This window comes from Bombyx mori, chromosome 14, assembly GCF_030269925.1.
Source record: "Bombyx mori chromosome 14, ASM3026992v2".
Taxonomy (NCBI): Eukaryota; Metazoa; Arthropoda; class Insecta; order Lepidoptera; family Bombycidae; genus Bombyx; species Bombyx mori.
Window position 1 is genome coordinate 1,560,328 of NC_085120.1, and position 19,039 is coordinate 1,579,366.

The 19,039-nt window shown below is 42.5% G+C and overlaps 2 protein-coding genes across 3 annotated transcripts in view; one reads left to right on the top strand and one right to left on the bottom strand.

The window, feature by feature from the left end:
• Nucleotides 1-593: 593 nt before the first annotated feature.
• LOC101739907 (hamartin) lies at nucleotides 594-6,587 on the top strand. Its single transcript, XM_038015542.2, has 3 exons — nucleotides 594-825; nucleotides 2,585-4,202; nucleotides 5,122-6,587. The coding sequence occupies exons 2-3, from the start codon at nucleotides 2,595-2,597 to the stop codon at nucleotides 6,052-6,054; spliced, it is 2,541 nt and encodes an 846-aa protein (XP_037871470.1). The 5' UTR covers nucleotides 594-825; nucleotides 2,585-2,594; the 3' UTR covers nucleotides 6,055-6,587.
• A 2,154-nt stretch (nucleotides 6,588-8,741) lies between these two features.
• Nucleotides 8,742-19,039, bottom strand: part of LOC101740041 (rho GTPase-activating protein Graf) — a 62,593-nt gene continuing 52,295 nt past the window's right edge. For both annotated transcript variants that reach the window (XM_038015543.2, XM_038015544.2), the window contains exons 14-17: nucleotides 12,367-12,409; nucleotides 11,784-11,898; nucleotides 11,339-11,435; nucleotides 8,742-10,786 (exon numbers count right to left, since the gene is read on the bottom strand). In XM_038015543.2, coding sequence (XP_037871471.1) covers nucleotides 10,615-10,786; nucleotides 11,339-11,435; nucleotides 11,784-11,898; nucleotides 12,367-12,409 — 427 coding nt within the window. In that variant the 3' untranslated portion in view covers nucleotides 8,742-10,614. The remainder of the gene's footprint in view (nucleotides 10,787-11,338; nucleotides 11,436-11,783; nucleotides 11,899-12,366; nucleotides 12,410-19,039) is intronic.

The following is a 19,039-nucleotide window of genomic DNA, read 5'->3' on the forward strand; positions in this document are numbered from 1 at the left end:
AAAGTCGCACTTAAAGCCAAATCTTCTGTAACAAAGACCGATGATATCTATTTTAACAAAACTCGAATGAAAGAAAGGTGGAAATGGAATATAGTGAATGGTAATGATGAAATGAAATAGCCTCTGAGTAAAATAGTAGGAATATACCGATAATATTATTTAGCAGTGCTTGAAAAGCTGATTTTGTTTCTATATTTTTCAACACTTTCACACATCCACAGATGCTAAACTTAAAGTCAAGTGGTGTGAACAGAATTTTTGCGTCAATTGCGTATCTTTTTACCAGTTTAAGGTGTAATACAGGTGGTTTATATTAGCTGTTTAGTATTTGTGAAAGTGTATAAATGTGGAAAAAATAAACAAAGCCGTGAATGTGGCTTCTCAGGCTTTACCAAAAAGTCCGTAGAATAAAAAATTAATAATCAATTTTACTTTTATCCCTTCTCACCTCCTTAAATTTCATTTCATCCAAATTTATTAAATACTCTAATTATTCAAATTCATTTCATTTCGTTTCGTGAATGTCATTAGAATTTACATCTGTGCTAGACTCTAAGGTTATGTAGCCGTTGGCCATAAATTTGTAAATAAAAAATTAAGAACAACAGATTGAACAGATATGTCAATTGTCAATATAGAAAGAAAATAGAAATTGCATTGAAATTATTTAATATTTTACGCACTGCATTGTAAATTAATAAAACATTGTGATTAAAAAAACTATTGAAGTCTACTTTTTTAAATTTTGGAAGCGTTTTAATTGAAATATATCAAAATTCCTCCAGCTGCGATCAATCAAGGCACATCTCTCCGAAGCACTGACTGGTGCGTGATAAAAATTTATCGGCTTTTGTGTTGTTAGTTATGTTATGGTAGCTTTTAAACAATTTTCCATTCTGTGATTAGAATCTGAAGATAGTACATAGATATATAAATAGTCCGGTATTATATTAGATAGTCAGACCCTCGAAATATTTTAATAAATTATAGTTATTGTACATATATTGGTTTGTACCTACTATATTCACGTTCCATGAAGCTAGTATAACCCCTCGAAGTTACTAGTAGTAGATAGGAAAAAAGTAATATTCGAAATGGCTGTGAAAGCAAAAGTAACGACATATTTATAAATAGGAACATTTGTGAAGGTAATAATCTTTACAATTCTGAAAGTGTTTTTGTAATTCGTGTTAGAATGAAAATATTCTACAAACGTAAGTTTTTAGTTGTTTCAATGATGCTGATGTCAAATAGGTCTTTTTTTTTACTAAACAGAGATGATAGTTAAATTATGGACTATTAACTCAAAGAGTGATTTATTGATTGACTATAGAAAACACAAATTATATTTACCAGGCAAGAAAAGAGTGTGTCAATGCAATAAAAAAATAGAATAGAATTTTGGAACCCATTGGAATGTTACTCAGAAATTGCCATATTATTATTTTATTTTATATTTATTCTGTTTTATATGTTGGCAATTAATTCAATAATTTATGTACCAAAATAGTTCAGTATGAGTTGTGACATCAAGATGCATAAAGTTAAATATGCTTTTGTGTCCTCCTCATTTATATCTCCAAAATTGTCTTTATATTTTTTAAATGTTTGATTTTCATTACGGTATACCACTACCAGCGTACCACTGGGAAATCCACTACCTTCCTACCTACAGATAAAATTATAAACCAATTACATACCAATTCGTAAAGTTGTAGTGGCCTAAAGGATAAGATTTCGAATCCCGCTGGCAAGTTCAAATTTTCATAATGAAATACGTACTTAACAAATGTTTAAGATTTTATTGAAGGAATAAAAATCAAACCTGAAAAATTATAATTTACGTAATTAGTGATAGTAAGATGTCTTGTGAGTCCGCACAGGTAGGTACTACTACCCTACCTATTTCTGCTGTGAATCAGTAATGCATTTCAGTTTGAAGGGTAGGGGCAGCCCATGTACTGTAAAAACGGAGACCTTAGAATTAATATCTCAAGGTAGGTGGTGGTATTTACGTTGTAGATGTCTATAGGCTCCGGTGACCACTTAATATCAGGTTGGCCATGAGCTCGTCCAACCAAGCCTGAAATTTTTTTTGTGGAAAAACAATTTTAGCAATCCTATTGCTATCTTTATTCTTTATTGTGTTTTATTTTTGTACATAATAATGTTAACTTCACTTTTGCTTTCTATTTTAGATTATGTATTTAATGTTGAAAATGTATGCTATGTTGTGCAATGATAGTCTGTGCTCTGTCAAACAATCCCATCAGACACCATGCATGTCTTTGATGATTGTATGACAAAACCATTAAAATGTGTGTGGAATGTCTTTCCAGCACAAAAGATTAATTTAAACTACTAAGTCTGAAGTCTGGAATTTTAAATCGAATCATTTTTTAAATAAGTTATAATATGAATGAAAAAAAAATTTACAGAATAATAACTAAAATCTGTGTAAGGCTGCAATTTTCTTGTGCTTAATTTATATGTATGTCTAACATAGATATAAATGTGTTTCATTACTATTAGAAGGTAGTAAATAACATTTTACTATAAAGATAAAATGTATACACCTCCCCAGGCTTTCGGAGATGTTGACGGCGTGCGAGGCGGGCGAGGTGTTCGCGCTGCTTGAGGGCGGCGCGGAGGGCGCGCGCTCGGCTGGCGACGCCCTCTGCGCGCTGTACAGCTCCGTGCGCGAACCCTGGCTCACGCGCGCCCTGCTGCTGTACCACGCGCGCACCGGCTCCGCGCGCGCTCTCGAGCTGCTGGCGCGCGCGCCCGAGCCGCACGTGCGCCACCTGCTGGACCAGCTGCACGACCAGCTGCGCGCCGACCGCGCCGCCCGCCACCACGCGCTCTCCGCCCTGGCGCCGCTCGTGGCGCGCCGCCCGCCCTGGCTGCACCGCCTGCCCGACCACCCGCTGGCCCGCGACCTGGTGCGCGCCGCCCTGCGCGAGACCGACGCGCTGCCGCTCCTGCACGCGCTGCTGGCGCTGGCCGCCCTGCTGCCGGCCGCGCCCGCCCTCGCCACTTCCTACCCGCAGGACCTCACCGAGACTCTGCTACGTCCCGCCCATATCGAACAGAATCTTCCGCCCCCTACTCGCGCTCACCTCCATCTTGGCCAACTGGCTTTATTTCGAGCCATCTACGCCACGCATCCTTGCACGCTGCTGAAAATGTTACGCGACTACGGCTCCAAATTGAACGTGGGAGCTGCCCGCGCCGCCTGGGAGCGCGCCGTGGCCTCGCTCGCGTCGTCCGTGCGCCTCCACCCCGCCATCCTCACCGGCTCACAGACGCAGGAGGCGGACACCACGCGGTGGGCCAGGCGGGAGATACACGATGTAGTCGCGGAGACGCATCGGCTCTCTATTCCCGCTCGGGATGACCCGGCGCCCTCTCCGCAGCCGATGCTACCCCCAGCGCCCACCGCACACTCCCCGGCCCCGGGCTCCGGAGCGCACGCCGCCCGGGCTGCATCCGCGCTGCGCCCGGGGGCAGAGCCCTGGTTCCCGCTTGCAGAACGTTGTGGCGGGGATTCGGCCCCACCGACTCCATTACCAGCGGACACTGATACTGGAGAGCCTCCCGAGGCCGCGGTCGAAGCGACCCCGGAGAACACACCAGCTCGAGACACTCGGGCTCAGTTTCGCTTCCCTATGGATTCGGGCGCGGTGCGAGCGATCGGTCGGAAGTCTCGCGGCGCGTCCCCTCCCCGCAAGGAGACGTCCCCGGCGGCGGACGTGTACTCGTCCCGGCTGGCGCGCGTGGTCCAGGAGCGTCGGGCGGTGGACTCGCCCGTGCCCTTCTCGGGGACTCAGCCCTCCGCCGGCGTGACCAGGCCGGAGCCCAGTCGCCCCGCACCGCTGCTCGACATGGAGCCGTTTAATGTAGAAGACCGCGAGGTGCTGGAGCTCACCCGCTGCGCCGACGTCGACGAGGAGTGGCCCGAGGGCGGAGGCGCCAGTGAGAGAGCGGTAGTGCTGGACGCGCGGCGGCGTGCGCGGTCCCCGGGCCGAGGGGCGGCGGCCGGGCGCGAGCGGGGCTCCCTGTACCGCGCGGCGTCCTGCGACCGGGACTCCGGCGCCGCCCGTCGCTCTGTCGCCGTACAGACGGTCGACCTCTGGCCGGAACCGTACGAGTTCATAATCGCCGACTTCTATAGAACATTACCCGACGACACTGCTCGCCAGGTGAGTGAAAAACTAAACCTCCATCACAGTATTTGTTATTTCTGTCGCCCAGGCGAGCCTGCGATCTAACCGAACCCATAGATATCGCACAGTCCGTACCGCTGCCCGCTTAGAGATATGAAGTCGAAGTTCAAATTGTTTGTACAAAACACACATCAGGGGACTTTTTGGCGGAAACGCGAGGATCGAAGTTGTGTAAATTGTTTTATTCTGTCTATTTAATGTTTCTTCATATTTAAATGTGTAATAGCGGTGGTTTATTAATTGTTTAGTATCTGTGAAAGTGCACAAAATTAAATGTGGGAAAATGAAACAAAGCCGCTGGACGTAGCTTCTCGGGATCCTCCAAAAAGTCTCACTAAATAACCACAATTTCACAGATTATATTTCATCCCATATTATCTGATCTTATCAATTCATTTAATTTCATGCCAATTGATTAATGTTTCAAATTAATCAACTTCATTTCACTTTACATAATATAATAATTTTTCATTAAAAAAAATATTTTTTTCAATATTAGGCTGTATGCTATGATATCTTTGCTTTTCCAGTTGAAAAAATAGAACTACTACTACTTTATAACATCAAAACACTAGATTTGAATGGTGTTCAAATCGTGACTACCCATGTTTTGAGTTGAAGTAAGTTCAGTAGTCACGATTTTATCCATTAGATGAAAGGGTGATAGAAGGATGAAAGGAGCACCATAACACTGGTTACATTTTTTAGCTTTTTTTTCGGCTTTAGTTTCTTTATGCAACTTCTAATGTAAACGCTTTGAAAACCGACGACATTTTCAATTAATTAATAAAAATCAACTATGTATATTAAAAAAAACAATGATTTTTAATTAAGATATTTTGCCCATCGTAGAATTGCCTATGAAATCATAACAAATTTTATGTTTATTTTCCAGGGTGAGTCTAGTACCCCTTGCGAACGCCTCGAGACATATTTAGCGGAGCTGTACGCGGGCCGGACTTGCTCCTCCAGCGGAGATGACCAGGTCGCGCTCCTGCACGCGCAGCTCATGTACGAGCGGTGGCGCCGCGAGGCACACGCCGAGAGGAACCGGCGCCTGCTGGGCCGCTGCCGCCAGGTCCGCGCGCTGGAGCTGCGGAACCAGGCCCTCGCCGAGCGGGTCCGCGCCCTCACGCGCGAGCGGGACGAGCTGCGAGCCTGCGCCCTCCGCGACCCGCCGCCCCCGCCCCCGCCGCCCGCCGACCCGCTCGCCGCCCTGCACGAGGAGCGCGCCGCCCGCCTCCGCGCCGAGGCCGCGCTGCACGAGGCCGAGGCCATGCGCGCGCACGAGACCGCCGAGCTGCAGCGCCAGCGCGGGGACGCCTTCGAGGTCGCGCGACACGTGGACGCGCTCGCACGCGCCGCCCTCGCCGCCGAGCGACGCGCCGAGCACGTCAAGCGGCTGCGGCGCGAGCTGCTGGTGCTGGCGGAGCGGGAGGCGCGGCTCAGCGAGGCCGTGCGGGAGGCCACCCGCCCCGCCGCGCCCCGTCCCGTCGCGCCACGCCCCGCCGCGCCACGACCCGACGAGCGGTCTGCGCGAGCAGCCCTGGCGCGCGCCGAGGCGGAGGCGGAGGCGGCTACTGCTCGCGCCGAGCTGGCCGCGGCCCGCGCCCACGAGCTGGAGACGACGCTGGCCGCGCGCGACGCCGCCATCGGTGAGCTGAAGAGGGCCACGCGCGCGGCGGCGGAGGAGGGCGCGGCGCGGCTGCAGGCGCTGCAGGACAAGTACTCGTCGCTGCTGCGGCTGCTGCGGGCCGCGGACGCGCGACAGCTGGAGCTGCGGGCCGAGCAGCCGCCGCCCCCCGCGCGCGCCCCGCCCCCCAGCTAATTGTCCGCGGGGGGCCGCGCCATCGGCTGACGGCCCGACGCGGTGCGACTGATCGCGTGCACGACGCTCTCGTCCCTCTTCCGCAAATAATTCGGAGCCATTGTAAGGGACGTCACGACACGACGTAAATCCAAATGAAATAAATGTCGTAATGTACTAAGAAATGTAATTTTTCACAATAATAAATTGGATCTATAATATATTCCTCTATATCGCACTATGTAGTCTAATTTAAGTATAGCTTTCGTTTAGGAGTGTCACATGCCCGGGATTCATTGACGAGTGTTTATACAAATAATCGTACTATATAACATAAGCTACCAGAACACGGGCTCGCCGGCCGCGTCGAGCTGCGCACACGTACATACTATATATATACACGCTGCATGAGGTCCATCCCTATTCTTGATTATTACATTTTGGTTATTGTTTTTGTACGTACACAATGTAATGAAAGGGCAATGTAACATAACTTCTAAGGCATTCATTATACAATGTAATGTGTTGGCTGATTAAATATACGCCTTTGAAAATTGTTTTACTCGATTAAAATAAATATATCTGTAAAGAAAAATCTTTATCATTCAAAACCATTAAAACTTTCGTTTAAAAAAAAAGTTTTTTTAGACGGAATCACTTACTTAGGTTTCACTTTCCCTACGTTTGTCGCTAGGGGCGCTGTTCTCAAATTTTTGTTAACTTTTACGCTATCGAGAACGTTAAAAAGCTCACACTAAGCACACTAGTGTAACATCGACCGAGTGTCCCAGGCGACCCGCCTACTCAAGTTGCGGGGAGACTTGCGCTGAGCAATGGTTCAACACCATTCGTCTGACTTGCTGGTGCAGTAGTCAGAGCTGCTGTCTGCTGGACCGAGGGTCGTGACTTCGATTCCTACACCAGAGTGCTTAGTGCGAGTTTCTTAACGTTCTCGATAGGGTAAAAGTTAAGCCAATTTTGTATGCAGTTGGAACAGCGCCCCTAGCGGCAAACGTTCGCAAACGATTCCACTCCATACGAATATGAGCTAACTTTTACGCTATCGAGAACGTTAAAAAACTCGCACTAAGCACACTGGAAAAGACTGTGTGATGAACAAGTTTGTTTTGTTTACTCTTTGTCTGGACGTTTCATATCTATATGTGTATTATATATAATGACAGCCTAAAACACGTCATTACAGACCGTCCCGACCCATTAACGGTGCTTTTAGGTACCACAAACACCGCTACCCAATTAACCCTCAGACACAGCCCACTGAGTTTCTCGCCGGATCTTCTCAGTGGGTCGCGTTTCCGATCCGGTGGTAAATTCTGCGAAACATTGCTTAGGGCCAGTGTTAGCACTACTCGGGTTTGAGCCACGTTAGCTCACCTACACGTGAAGCTGAAATAGCCTCTCAAGGCTATCAGCATAGGAAGGAAAAAAATAAGTAAAAAAAATATAATAATATAATGACATGGAATACTTCAGAATAAATCTATACTAATATTATAAAGAGGAAAGATTTGTTTGTTTGTTTGTATTGAATAGGCTCCGAAACTACTGAACCGATTTGAAAAATTCTTTCACTGTTTGGAAAGTACACTATTCCCGAGTGACATAAGCTATAATCTTTTTTAAAAAAAATTAGGGATCCTTACTAAAACTCCAATAATGTAACCCAAGGTGTAAAAAAATTACCTAAAATATTCTTTACATCGCGTGCCCTGCGAAAACTATTGATGATAGAATAAAATAATGTACTTTACAAAAAGTGTAGCGACAGCATATGTCTAACTAATAAACTAAAGCTGCAATAAGTCTTCTTTTATTTAAAAAAAAATAAAACAACGTCAAATATCATTGAAATTTTTGTTAAAGACCCGAGCGGAGCCGGTTCGGGCCGCTAGTAAACAATAAAAGACTTAATAATAAGAAAACAACAATTAAAGCCCTTAATCTCTTAAAATTAATATAAAAAATTAAATAGTATTATTATTTTGTACAAAACTGAACTCTCTTATCATTCAATGACAAACGGGTGAGTGATTAATTTTTTTTAAGCAAGACTTTTAAATCATTTTCTTTACAAATGTTACAAGAACGGCTGAGTAATTTGTCAATTATGGGCATAGAAAGTAATATCTTTCAAAAAATTGACTTTAAAGATATAATGGAATATTTTGCTCAACAGAAATCCCGAAAGAAACCATTATCGTAATCGTAACAAAAAAACCAGCAGCATTTTAATATCATTAATATTATCATATCATACTGTGTTTGATTACCTATAATAAATGGTCATACTTAGCAAAAAAATGTTATTATAATTCGCTTTTTTTACTTTCCAAAAGGGCCTCAAATTCTTGTGTGCCCAAGGGCCCCAGCCTAGTTTAGGACGTCCCTGAATTTGACCCTTCAGTGATTTGACCACATACTCTAGGCAATAAGAAAAGTGTGACAATAAACAAATAGTATGCATGCGTGTGTGTGTCAAATACATGGTAGTGTGTGTAATGTTTTTTTTACTTGATTTAATGTATTTTTTATGCATAATTAAAAAAAAATTAACATTCTGCACTCCTTCTCTATATTCTCTATAAGTGTGGGAAATTTCATACTCCTCCGTCCGCGAAATTTTCGTAAAAAGGGATACAAAGTTTTTGCTTCACGTATTAATATTTGAAACAAATAATACAACAAAAAATATTTCAATTAGTTTAATATTAGGCATTCACAAGTACCAACTCGCGTACACATTAATACAGTTTACAGTATATTTGGTAGAAATTTCACAACAAAGTATAATAATCATAATGTATATATAATAATATATATGTATAAATAGTTAAAATATCAACAAACTCTTATTTACAAAATATACAGACGTATAAAAGAATCAACAACGTAAAAACTAAATATTATTTGGTGTCGCGTTTTAATGCGTACGTTAATAATTATAACTACTATAAAAATGGAAATATATTTAGCTTCAGTGCTGGTCACACGAGATCTATGGTAGGAACTTTAAAAAAAAATGGAAATTACTTCAAAACTTCAACAGTTTACAGTGAAGATAAATTAATATGTATTAAATACAACAAAGATTTTTTTAGATTAAAAAAATAGTACTTTTTTTTTAAATTAACGAATTGTTTTTTTAATTGGCCATCACCTATTTTCTCCACTTTACTAATCTGACTCGGGTCAAGGAACTTTATCTGATAACATTAAGTGACCAATTGAAGAGTCGGATTTTTTACGGAGACAGTGCTTGGCCTTAAGGTGAGTAGAAAAACAGTTGAAGGGAGGTTATGGAGCACGCGCGGCAGATCACAGATATAAAATGGGACCTATATTCCAATCTGGTATAACATGTGTGGCAACGTGGGACTCCACGGAGGGCAGGGCTCCCTCCCGGACGCGCGGGACCAGCACTCCGCTGCAACTATCGACTAACACATAGTATTGCCCGCGGTCTCGCCCGCGCACATCAACTACAAATAAACAGCCTCAACACAAATGGACAGACAATATTATGGCAATAGTTACGATATGTATATTGATGTGTGATTTTATTTTGTTCGTTTACAAATTACTTAAATTCTCCAAAAATTTTCGATATCGATAATTGACAAGATCCGGTAAAGATTTCCAAATTTTTTTTCACAAATACGCAGATATTTCATGCTTCATATAAATACAATTATTACTAAATTAATATATTAAAATTTTATTAGGTTCTCTATAAAGCCGATTTAAGAGTATATTTACAAAAAATATGATTTAATAACGTGACAATACTGCTACACCCGACGTCGCCACTGACTACAAGATAATGGAATGTAACAAGAATGTAGGTACAGAATGGCAAGCACTTAGACAAGTCTACGTACGAACGTATCTGAATTATAAATGTACTTAATGAACACAATTCATCTAACAAATCTAATATCATCCGAGGGGGGACCAGGGTCCGCAGCGCCCCCAGGTTCCCCCAGTGTCTCCCGGGGGGCCGCCAGTACAATATCCCATCGGCTACTCTCCGAATCTCCTCCCCAACATCTCAGCGGAATGTATAAATCCTATACTCTATTACAATTACGAATAACCCATGAGACAGATGTTATTATTATATTATTGCGTGTGTGAATTAATTGTATAATGATTTAGATTGATTGTGTATTTTTAAACGATGATTTACTACCATGAACAAAAAATGATTATTAATTCAAATCATGCGAAACTTGAAGAGTCACGTTGTAAGAAGTGTCAAAAGGGACTTCGTAATTGCAATAGCGTTTTTTTTTATTGCGTAGATGGGTGGACGAGCTCACAGCCCATCTGGTGTTAAGCGGTTACTGGAACCCATAGACATTTATAACGTTAATGCGCCACCCACCTTGAGATGTAAGTTCTAAGATCTACAACGGCTGCCACACCCTTCAAGCCGAAACGCATTACTGCTTCACGGCAGAAATAGGTAGGGTGGTGGTACCTACCCGCGCGGACTCATAAAGAGGTCCCACCACCAGTATATAGCGTATAGTCGCGTGTGTCTGGGGGTGGGGGGTCGCCCTAGGGCAGCGGCTCGACGTAGTTCTCCGGCACGAGCCCCGTCTTGCCGTTGAGCGAGCCGCGCAGCCAGCCCGGCTCCCCCGAGGGCGCCACGTTGGTGATGATCTGGTTGGGCTCGAAGGACAGCTCGCCGTCGCTCTCCCCCAGGCAGGCGTACAGCGTGCGCACGCGCCTGTGGACCACACCACATACTCAGTCCCCGTACAGCAGGAGTACGCTTGTGGTACCTAAAGGCACCGTTAATGGATCGGGAGGATCCGTAATGACGTGTTTTGGGCGACGTCCACTGTTTACCATTCGGTCTATAGGAGTTATGTATTTTTTTTAATAACAGAAAACATATTACTTATTTAATTTTGTATACTGAACTACATTGATTGATTAAATTTCAAGAAATGTCATTAGTAGATCGCAGTGTTTCGTCAGTGGACAGTAGATCTTGGTTCTAATCAAGTTAGCCACCCCTGGTGTACTATACATGTATGTTCCATGGGGAATGCTCTGAAGAATTGTTTGAGATGATTCCCTCATCTTCTTTTTATCATCGTACCTCCCGCCATCGGAGCATCCATATTACCTGGAACCGCCGCGTTCATCGACAGTGCGTTTCCAGAGGTCTTTTTTGCCACGTCCCATAACCACTCACCATCAGGTGGGCCGTATACTCGTCTCCCTACAAGGGCAATAAAAAAAAATACAGTGTAGCGGGGCGCGCGGTACTCACGTGCAGCGTTGCGGGCGGAGGGCGGAGGCCGGGGCTCCGGGCGGGGGCGACGCGCTGGACACCGACTCGGCCGAGCTGCTGCTGGAGCGCCCCACTCCTGCAACACGACGGGACAGTTACCGGCGGCCTCACGCGGGAGCCACTCAGTTGCAGTGTTTCCACTTTAATGATTTCCTTTCCCCACGCCTCAATTCAAATTTCCCCTTCTCAAGGCTTTTTTCCCCTCAAAATTTTTTCTGCGACAGTTTTTACTTTTGACCCTAGTGTAGTAACTAAAAACAAAGGTCTTTATCGATTTTAGGTTTTACCCATGATTTCCCGCAATTTCCCCTTTTAATGTGTTCCCCTTTTTCTCCCCCTATGTACTCTAAATTCCCCTCAAATGGGGAAATTCCCGTCATTGTGGAAACACTGTTCAGTTGTCTAAGTGCGTTATCGTACTAACCCGCATGAGCGAGGGGGTGCGGGTGGGTGAAGTGTTGCAGCAGCTGGTGGTGGTGGGGCGAGTATCGCGCGCCGGGCCCCACGCCGGCCGCTATGCCGCCCGCGCCTACCAAGCTCTGAGGAACAGACAAATACACATTAACAAACCGCATGAGCACACAGCCCACCTGGTGTTAAGTAGTTACTGGAGCCCATAGACATCTACAATATGAATACGCCACCCACCTTGAGATATAAGTTCTAAGGTCTCAAGTATAGTTACATCGGCTGCTCCACCCCTCAAACCGAAACGCATTGCCGCTTCACGACAAAAATAGGCAGGGTGCGGACTCACAAGAGGTCCTACCACCAGTAATTACGCAAATTATAATTACGATTTTTATTACACGATGTTATTCCTTCACCGTGGAAGTCAATCGGGAACATTTGTTGACTACGTATTTCATTAGAAAAATTGGTACCCGCCTGCGGGATTCGAACACCGGTACATCGCTATATACGAATGCACCGGACGTCTTATCCTTTAGGCCACGACGACTACGTCCTAATCATCCAAATTAATAAAATAACATCTGGTCGCTTACGATATCATTCCTCGACGCTGTCGGTAACGCGGTCGGCGACGTTCTGTAACAAAAGAAACACGACTAATTAGCTCTAGTTAAAATAACACTGATACTTACTAGAGAGCCCGTTCTAATTAGAACCACATTATTACCATTAATTACCGATTCTTACGCTTTTACAAACTGCGTGTATGGTCGCTCAAATGTGATAACCAGGAAGCGTATTTTAGAGTACGAACAATATGTTATCTTATATCTTTAAAAGAGCAATTCTTGTATATAAATATATATATCTATACATCTATACATATAAATAAAATTAGAGTGTCTGTTTGTAGTATTGAAATAACCGCTTTTTACTACATGCATATATACGGTACATACACCAAAATAACATTTTTTACAATTTTTGTCTGTCTGTTTGTTTGTTCCGGCTAATCTCTAGAACGGCTGGACCGATTTTGATGAGACTTTCACTAATAGGTAGCTGATGATATAAGGAGTAACTTGGGCTACTTTTTTTAGACTAGCTTCACCCCGTCACCCGCAGTTATTGTCGTACTGCGCCCAACATGGCGGGCTTCGCCTATCAATAATAAAATTTAATGTTTCCGAAGCGAAGCGAGGGCAGGACGCTAGTATATGTATAATTTGAATCTCGGAAACGACTCCATCATTTTCATAAAATTTAGTATACAGGGGATTTCGGGGGCGATTAATCGATCTAGCTACGATTTATTTTCAGAAAATGTTGTTTTATCCGTGTTTTCAATGATTAACTTTATGGATAATTTTGATTTTTTCTTTAAATAACCAGTTCATATTTTTTTATGATTCTGTCGGTAAGATCGAAAAATATTATTCATATTTTATCAATATGTAATTCGTATTTAAATATAATTTCTAAAAAACGCAATTTATCAAAAAAAAGAAATACCTAGTCATTATCTAATAAAAAATTTAAGTATAAAAAAAAAAACTCACTACTATTTACTCTGAACTATCTTTGGTTGACTGGTGGAGAATGCCTTAGACATTAAGCCCGCTAATGTAAATTTGATTATACATGAAGTTGTAATAAATAAAATAAAATAAAAACGTATAGAGTCTGAAGCTTAAAGTTGAAAGCTCTAATTGTTTTATGTTGTCTTGGTACTGAACATTTCGAGGGGTAAAATACTGTTTGGTTTAAGCGACAGTTATCCTTGTAAATAAAGGTTAGTTTTATTTGGTATCAGCATCAACAGTTCGATGTTTTTAATTGGACTTCAATTAAGTTTATTCCGTTCAAATAACAAAAAAGTTTTTTTTGTTATAATTATATTTTCCATATTTTAAACTTTAAATAGCTCTCCTGGAAATCATAAAGGCTTCAAACTCTCGATTTAGTATATTGAAGTTATCAGAGTGTACGTCCCGTAACCACAGGTGTCATGGCCGGACGACACTGCAGAAGGCTACACACATATTTAATCCATACTAATATTTGAATTTGAAAGTGGGATTGTTTGTCATTCCCTCACGTTGAAACAAAACAACGGATTTATATTATAATTTTTTTAAATACGATATTAAGTAAAGTGAACGACATAGACAATCTTATATCCCGACAAAACGTCATTGATACGGGGGATTACACTAACATCTTTTCTTTGACCACGCGGGCCAAGTAGCGGCCTACAACTAGTATAAAAATAAGTAAACGGATCTTAAATGCGTGCACATAATTATGTAGATCTCTCTTAGAACTTATATCTCAAGGTGGGTGGCGCATTTACGTTATAGATGTCTATGGGCTCCAGTAACCACTTAACACCAGGTGGGCTGTGAGCTCGTCCACCCATCTAAGCAATAAAAAAAAAGTAGATACAAAATTAAAACTCTGAACTCGCGATTCGAATATGTTTTATGTTTGAGAAATGACTGGTGGCCCGGAGGCCTTTCCAGTTTTACCAGGATAGGTGGGCGAGAAAGTGCTCAGCCAGGAGGGGTGGGATTTGCTAACAGCTACCAGAGCAGCGCCTCCAAAGGAGAGACCTAACAACTCGAGAGTAGCTGCTTCACGAATGAATCTACTACCGGATCGGAATCGCGACCCGCTGAGAAGATCCGGCGAGAAACAGCGGGCTAATGTTTAGGTTAGGTGATTCAAATATGTATGTACATGTAATTAAATAGTAATTGGATAAATTTGTTATTCAAACAACATAACATTTACATAGATAATTTAGTTGAAAATTTACTATTACCATATGATAGTAGATAAAACATTAAATTTATTCATATTATAGTGTTTTTATTGCACAATTTAAACATACAATTATAAGCTTGTTTAACAATATGAGTTTTATTTGATGGAAAGTGTTCACGGTCGCCCAAATTGGTAATACTAGAGCCACAAAGAGATGATCTTACTTCTAATGATTTGCACATTACTTTGCACATTTACATGTCTGTATCCGTGATATTTTCTACATTCAAAATCGACTTTATATCAATTGGGATAGATCAGCGGTCGAGGAACTTTTTTAATTAATATCCCAAAATATTTTTGTGTGAATTGATATTACCCCATGGCGAAGAACAAAAAAAAAGCGAAACTGCTTCTTTTTAGCATCTTTCATATTTATAGCCTCCATGATAATTTGAAATCACAACGATTCTAAAGAAATTTCACTTCAGTATATACTTTTTACTCACAAATTCCCGCAAACGAAAATATTTAGACAGCCTATCACCAAACACAAATATACTACTAACCCGGCAATCACAAATCCTGACAGGCAGATGATCATTTCGACAAGAGACTCACTGTGAACCGAGACACAAAATCAAAAACACGCAATTACGAACGCCGAATTCACTACAAAACACAACAAAAAAAAATGTCGTATGCAAAGCTGCCGCGTCGTGAACAAGACACGAAATAAAGTAATGCCGGGATGAGCACGGTATTTATAAGTCGGTGGGGCGGCGTGATTGGCGCACGACGACAGATGCGCGGGACACGTGTGTTCGACACCTGCCCGAAACTACGATTCTTGGATGGCACAAGAACATCTTGGGATAATGAAAGAGAAGAAAAAAAATTCGACGTGTGCATTCAGAAAAACCAAAAAGCTTTTCTGTTGTTCTTTGAATAGGAACATGAACTTAAACTAAAATCCTATCTAAAAATTTAGCGATTACAAAGTCTTTTTAGTCCTAGTATCTAAGCTGACAGGTGTGCTGCTGAGTGAGTAAGAATGAAGACAGTTTATGTTAAACAGTTTATTTACGCAATACATCTTTCTCTTCTCCCTACCTAATCGTTGGTAGCCTAAGAGGCTATTCCAACCTCACGCGGACAGTTAGGTGAGCTCACGGGCTCAACTTGAGACAGTTTCTAACACTAGCCCTAGCAAGAGCGAACTAGGGAGGGAACCCTAGGAACCCATATTTCCTTCACAGAAGAAACCGCCCTTAAGCAAGTTGTTTTCACACCCAAACGGTGAATTCTATAATGTATTATTTTTTCTAAATAACTTCAATTTTTGCCGATTTTATCCAGTTGTACGAAACTAATAAAAAAACACAAATAAGTAAGACGGTATATAACTCAATATTCTCTACAAAGTCTGGAAACAGCTGTTATACAATACAATTGACAAAACCAAACTCAAATGGGAATGGTGGTATTTCCGTCACCATGTCTTCGAAACGACTTTAACAACAGGCGAGCTGAGAGCGCGTTCGTACACTCAACATTTAAGACTTTTTCCCTACCTAAGCTGATAGCCTTCAGAGGCTATTTCAGCGTAAAGTTAACTAGTAGGTGAGCTCACGGGACTCAAACCGAAGTGATGCTAACACTGACCCTAGCAAGAGTAGTGCTTCGCTGAATCTACTACCGGATCGGAATCGCGACCCACTGAGAAGATCCGGCGTGAAACTCAGTGGGCTGTGTCTATGGGTTAATTCGCTAGTCGAGCCCTTCGTCGCAAGCGACGGGTTCGACGAGGACGGCGACCGGTGCTTGTGGTGCCTAAAAGCACCGTTAATGGATCGGGAGGATCCGTAATGACGTGTTACCATTCGGTCTACAGGATCGGGTATGTGGTTTGATTAAAGACAATGAACTATATACAGTATCGAACTTGCAAACTCCTGAATGAGCGTCAGACACGTTGCTAACCGCGCGCGATGCCAAACATTATAATGGCATATGGGCTGAATACATCTCGCAGGCACAGTGCACTAGAGAGACGGGCCCAGAGACGCAAGACGGCAGGTGCGCATACCGCGGGACAGCTGCCGGCCGCATTCTTATCTCCGTAGGGCTTCGGAGCCGATCCACCGGTACGCAACCTCCGCGTTCGGTTTTATTGCATTCACTTCAAGTACGTTAAGGTTTGTTGGCTTTTTTCTTTTTGAAAATTTCGCGAGAAGAATGTTCTCGTTTGATTATCTTAACTATATAGGTGAGTGTTTTTAAAACTTTGAATTACATATCGAGGGGTGAAAGTATATTTGGTTTAAGCGACATTTTCGCAACTTTACCATTTAAAGTATAAACTTGGAAAAAATATCGTAACAAAAACATTTCTTCAGATGTTTGAATGATGTAAATTTAATTGAAGTTTTTTTTTATTGTTTAGATGGGTGGACGAACTCACCGCCCACCTGGTGTTAAGTGGTTACTGGAGCCCATAGACATCGGTGCGCCACGTACTTTGAGATATAAGTTCTAAGGTCTCAAGTATAGTTACAACGGCTGCCCCACCCTTCAAACCGAAACGCATTACTGCTTCACGGCAGAAATAGGCGGGGTGGTGGTACATACCCGTGCGGACTCGCAAGAGGTTCTACCACCAGTAATTACGCAAATTATAATTTTACGAGTTTGATTTCAATTAAAAACATCAAATTGTTGATACTGATAACAAATAAAACGGACCTTTAATTAAAAAGGTAAATGTCGCACAATTTAACTAATGAGAAATTCGATCAACTATTCTTTGCTTAACCAATTAATCCAAAATGTCTACAGTGAAAATGAAATTTTAATCGCCATTAAACGCTTCAACAACTGAAGCCACAAACGCCGTGGCCATACACACATGTCACCCTTTTAGCCTTAACATTCTACGGACTGCGGAGACTAATAAGGCTTCAATAATAGCAGATGTCTTGCCTTTAAGAACTTTAGAGAATTAACTGGTATATACTGTTGATGGGGGCATGTTTTTGCACTATGGGAGTTCCGATAGAAATTATTTGCAATGGAGGTAGCGCGGGGAAATTATTATCCAAACACCTATAGAAAAATTCAAAGCGTTGACTTTGACCTCATTTTTTTTTATTGCCTAGATGTGTGGACGAGCTCACAGCCTACCTGGTGTTAAGTGGTTACTTGAACCCATAGACATCTATGCAATGTTTGCGACTTTTTCTTCGACTGCACAGATTTAACTATCCTACGCACGAAAAAATACAGTGATTCGTTGTGTTTTCTAAATCAAATCACGCCTGTTTTTCTTTAAACGTTACAAAACAAAAGAAAACTAGAAACTAGCTAAGTGAACATATAAATTATTTACAACTCAAAGATGTCTGACAATAACTTGTAACAAAAAAATAGGTGTTAACACAAAACCAATACATTATTAGTTACACGCCACACGCAACAATGCCTAGGGAAGTTCAATAGATAAAACATACAAAAGAGGAACCATTGTCTATGACCAGGACTTTATTACATCTGCGTCTTTTCAACGCAATTTATAAGCGAAGACAAAGACTTCCGGACTTTGTTTACAGAATTCACGTCGAGAGCTTTAACGAAACACGACTTTCGCAAACAAAACTTTTTGCGCGACGACAAAAAGTTTCCATTAATTTTGACTGATACAGGGTGTTGTTGCAAGTCCACGCGGATTCGTATCATTATCCTGTCCATTCCTTAACGATGGTATAGAAAGCGTACTGGACGCGCTCTTGATAACAACAACAGATGGTAGCGCTACTGAATCTCTATCGAACCACGATATTTAACACGCTAACTGTCATGTGGGTCACGGGTGCCCTACGTTGCGCACTGAAGTAATCGGTACCACAATCACCGGTCACCGTTCTCGTCGAGTAAATTAACCCATAGACACAGCCCACTGAGTTTCTTGCCGGATCTTCTCAGTGGGTCGCGTTTCCGATCCGGTGGTAGATTCTGCGAAGCACTGCTCTTGCTAAGAGCTAGTGCTACCTAATTCTCTCAGGTTGAGTCCGTGAGCTCACCTAGCCGTCCGCGAGAATCCGGAATAGCTCCTTTGACTTGAATAGGTAAAAACTAAGCTCTTTTAATTATTTTTTATTGCTCTTATGGGTGGACGAGCTTCACAACCCACCTGATGTTAAGTGGTTACTGGAGCCCATAGACATTTACAACGTAAATGCGCCACCCACCTTGAGATATAAGTTCTAAGATCTCAGTATAGTTACAACGGCTGCCCTCTCCTTCAAACCGAAACGCAATACTGCTTCACGGCAGAAATAGGCAGGGTGGTGGTACCTACACGCGCGGACTCACAAGAGGTCCTACCACCAGTAATTACGCAAATTATAATTTTTATTACACGATGTTATTCCTTCACCGTGGAAGTCAATCGTGAACATTCGTTGAATACGTATTTCATTAGAAAAATTGGTACCCGCCTGC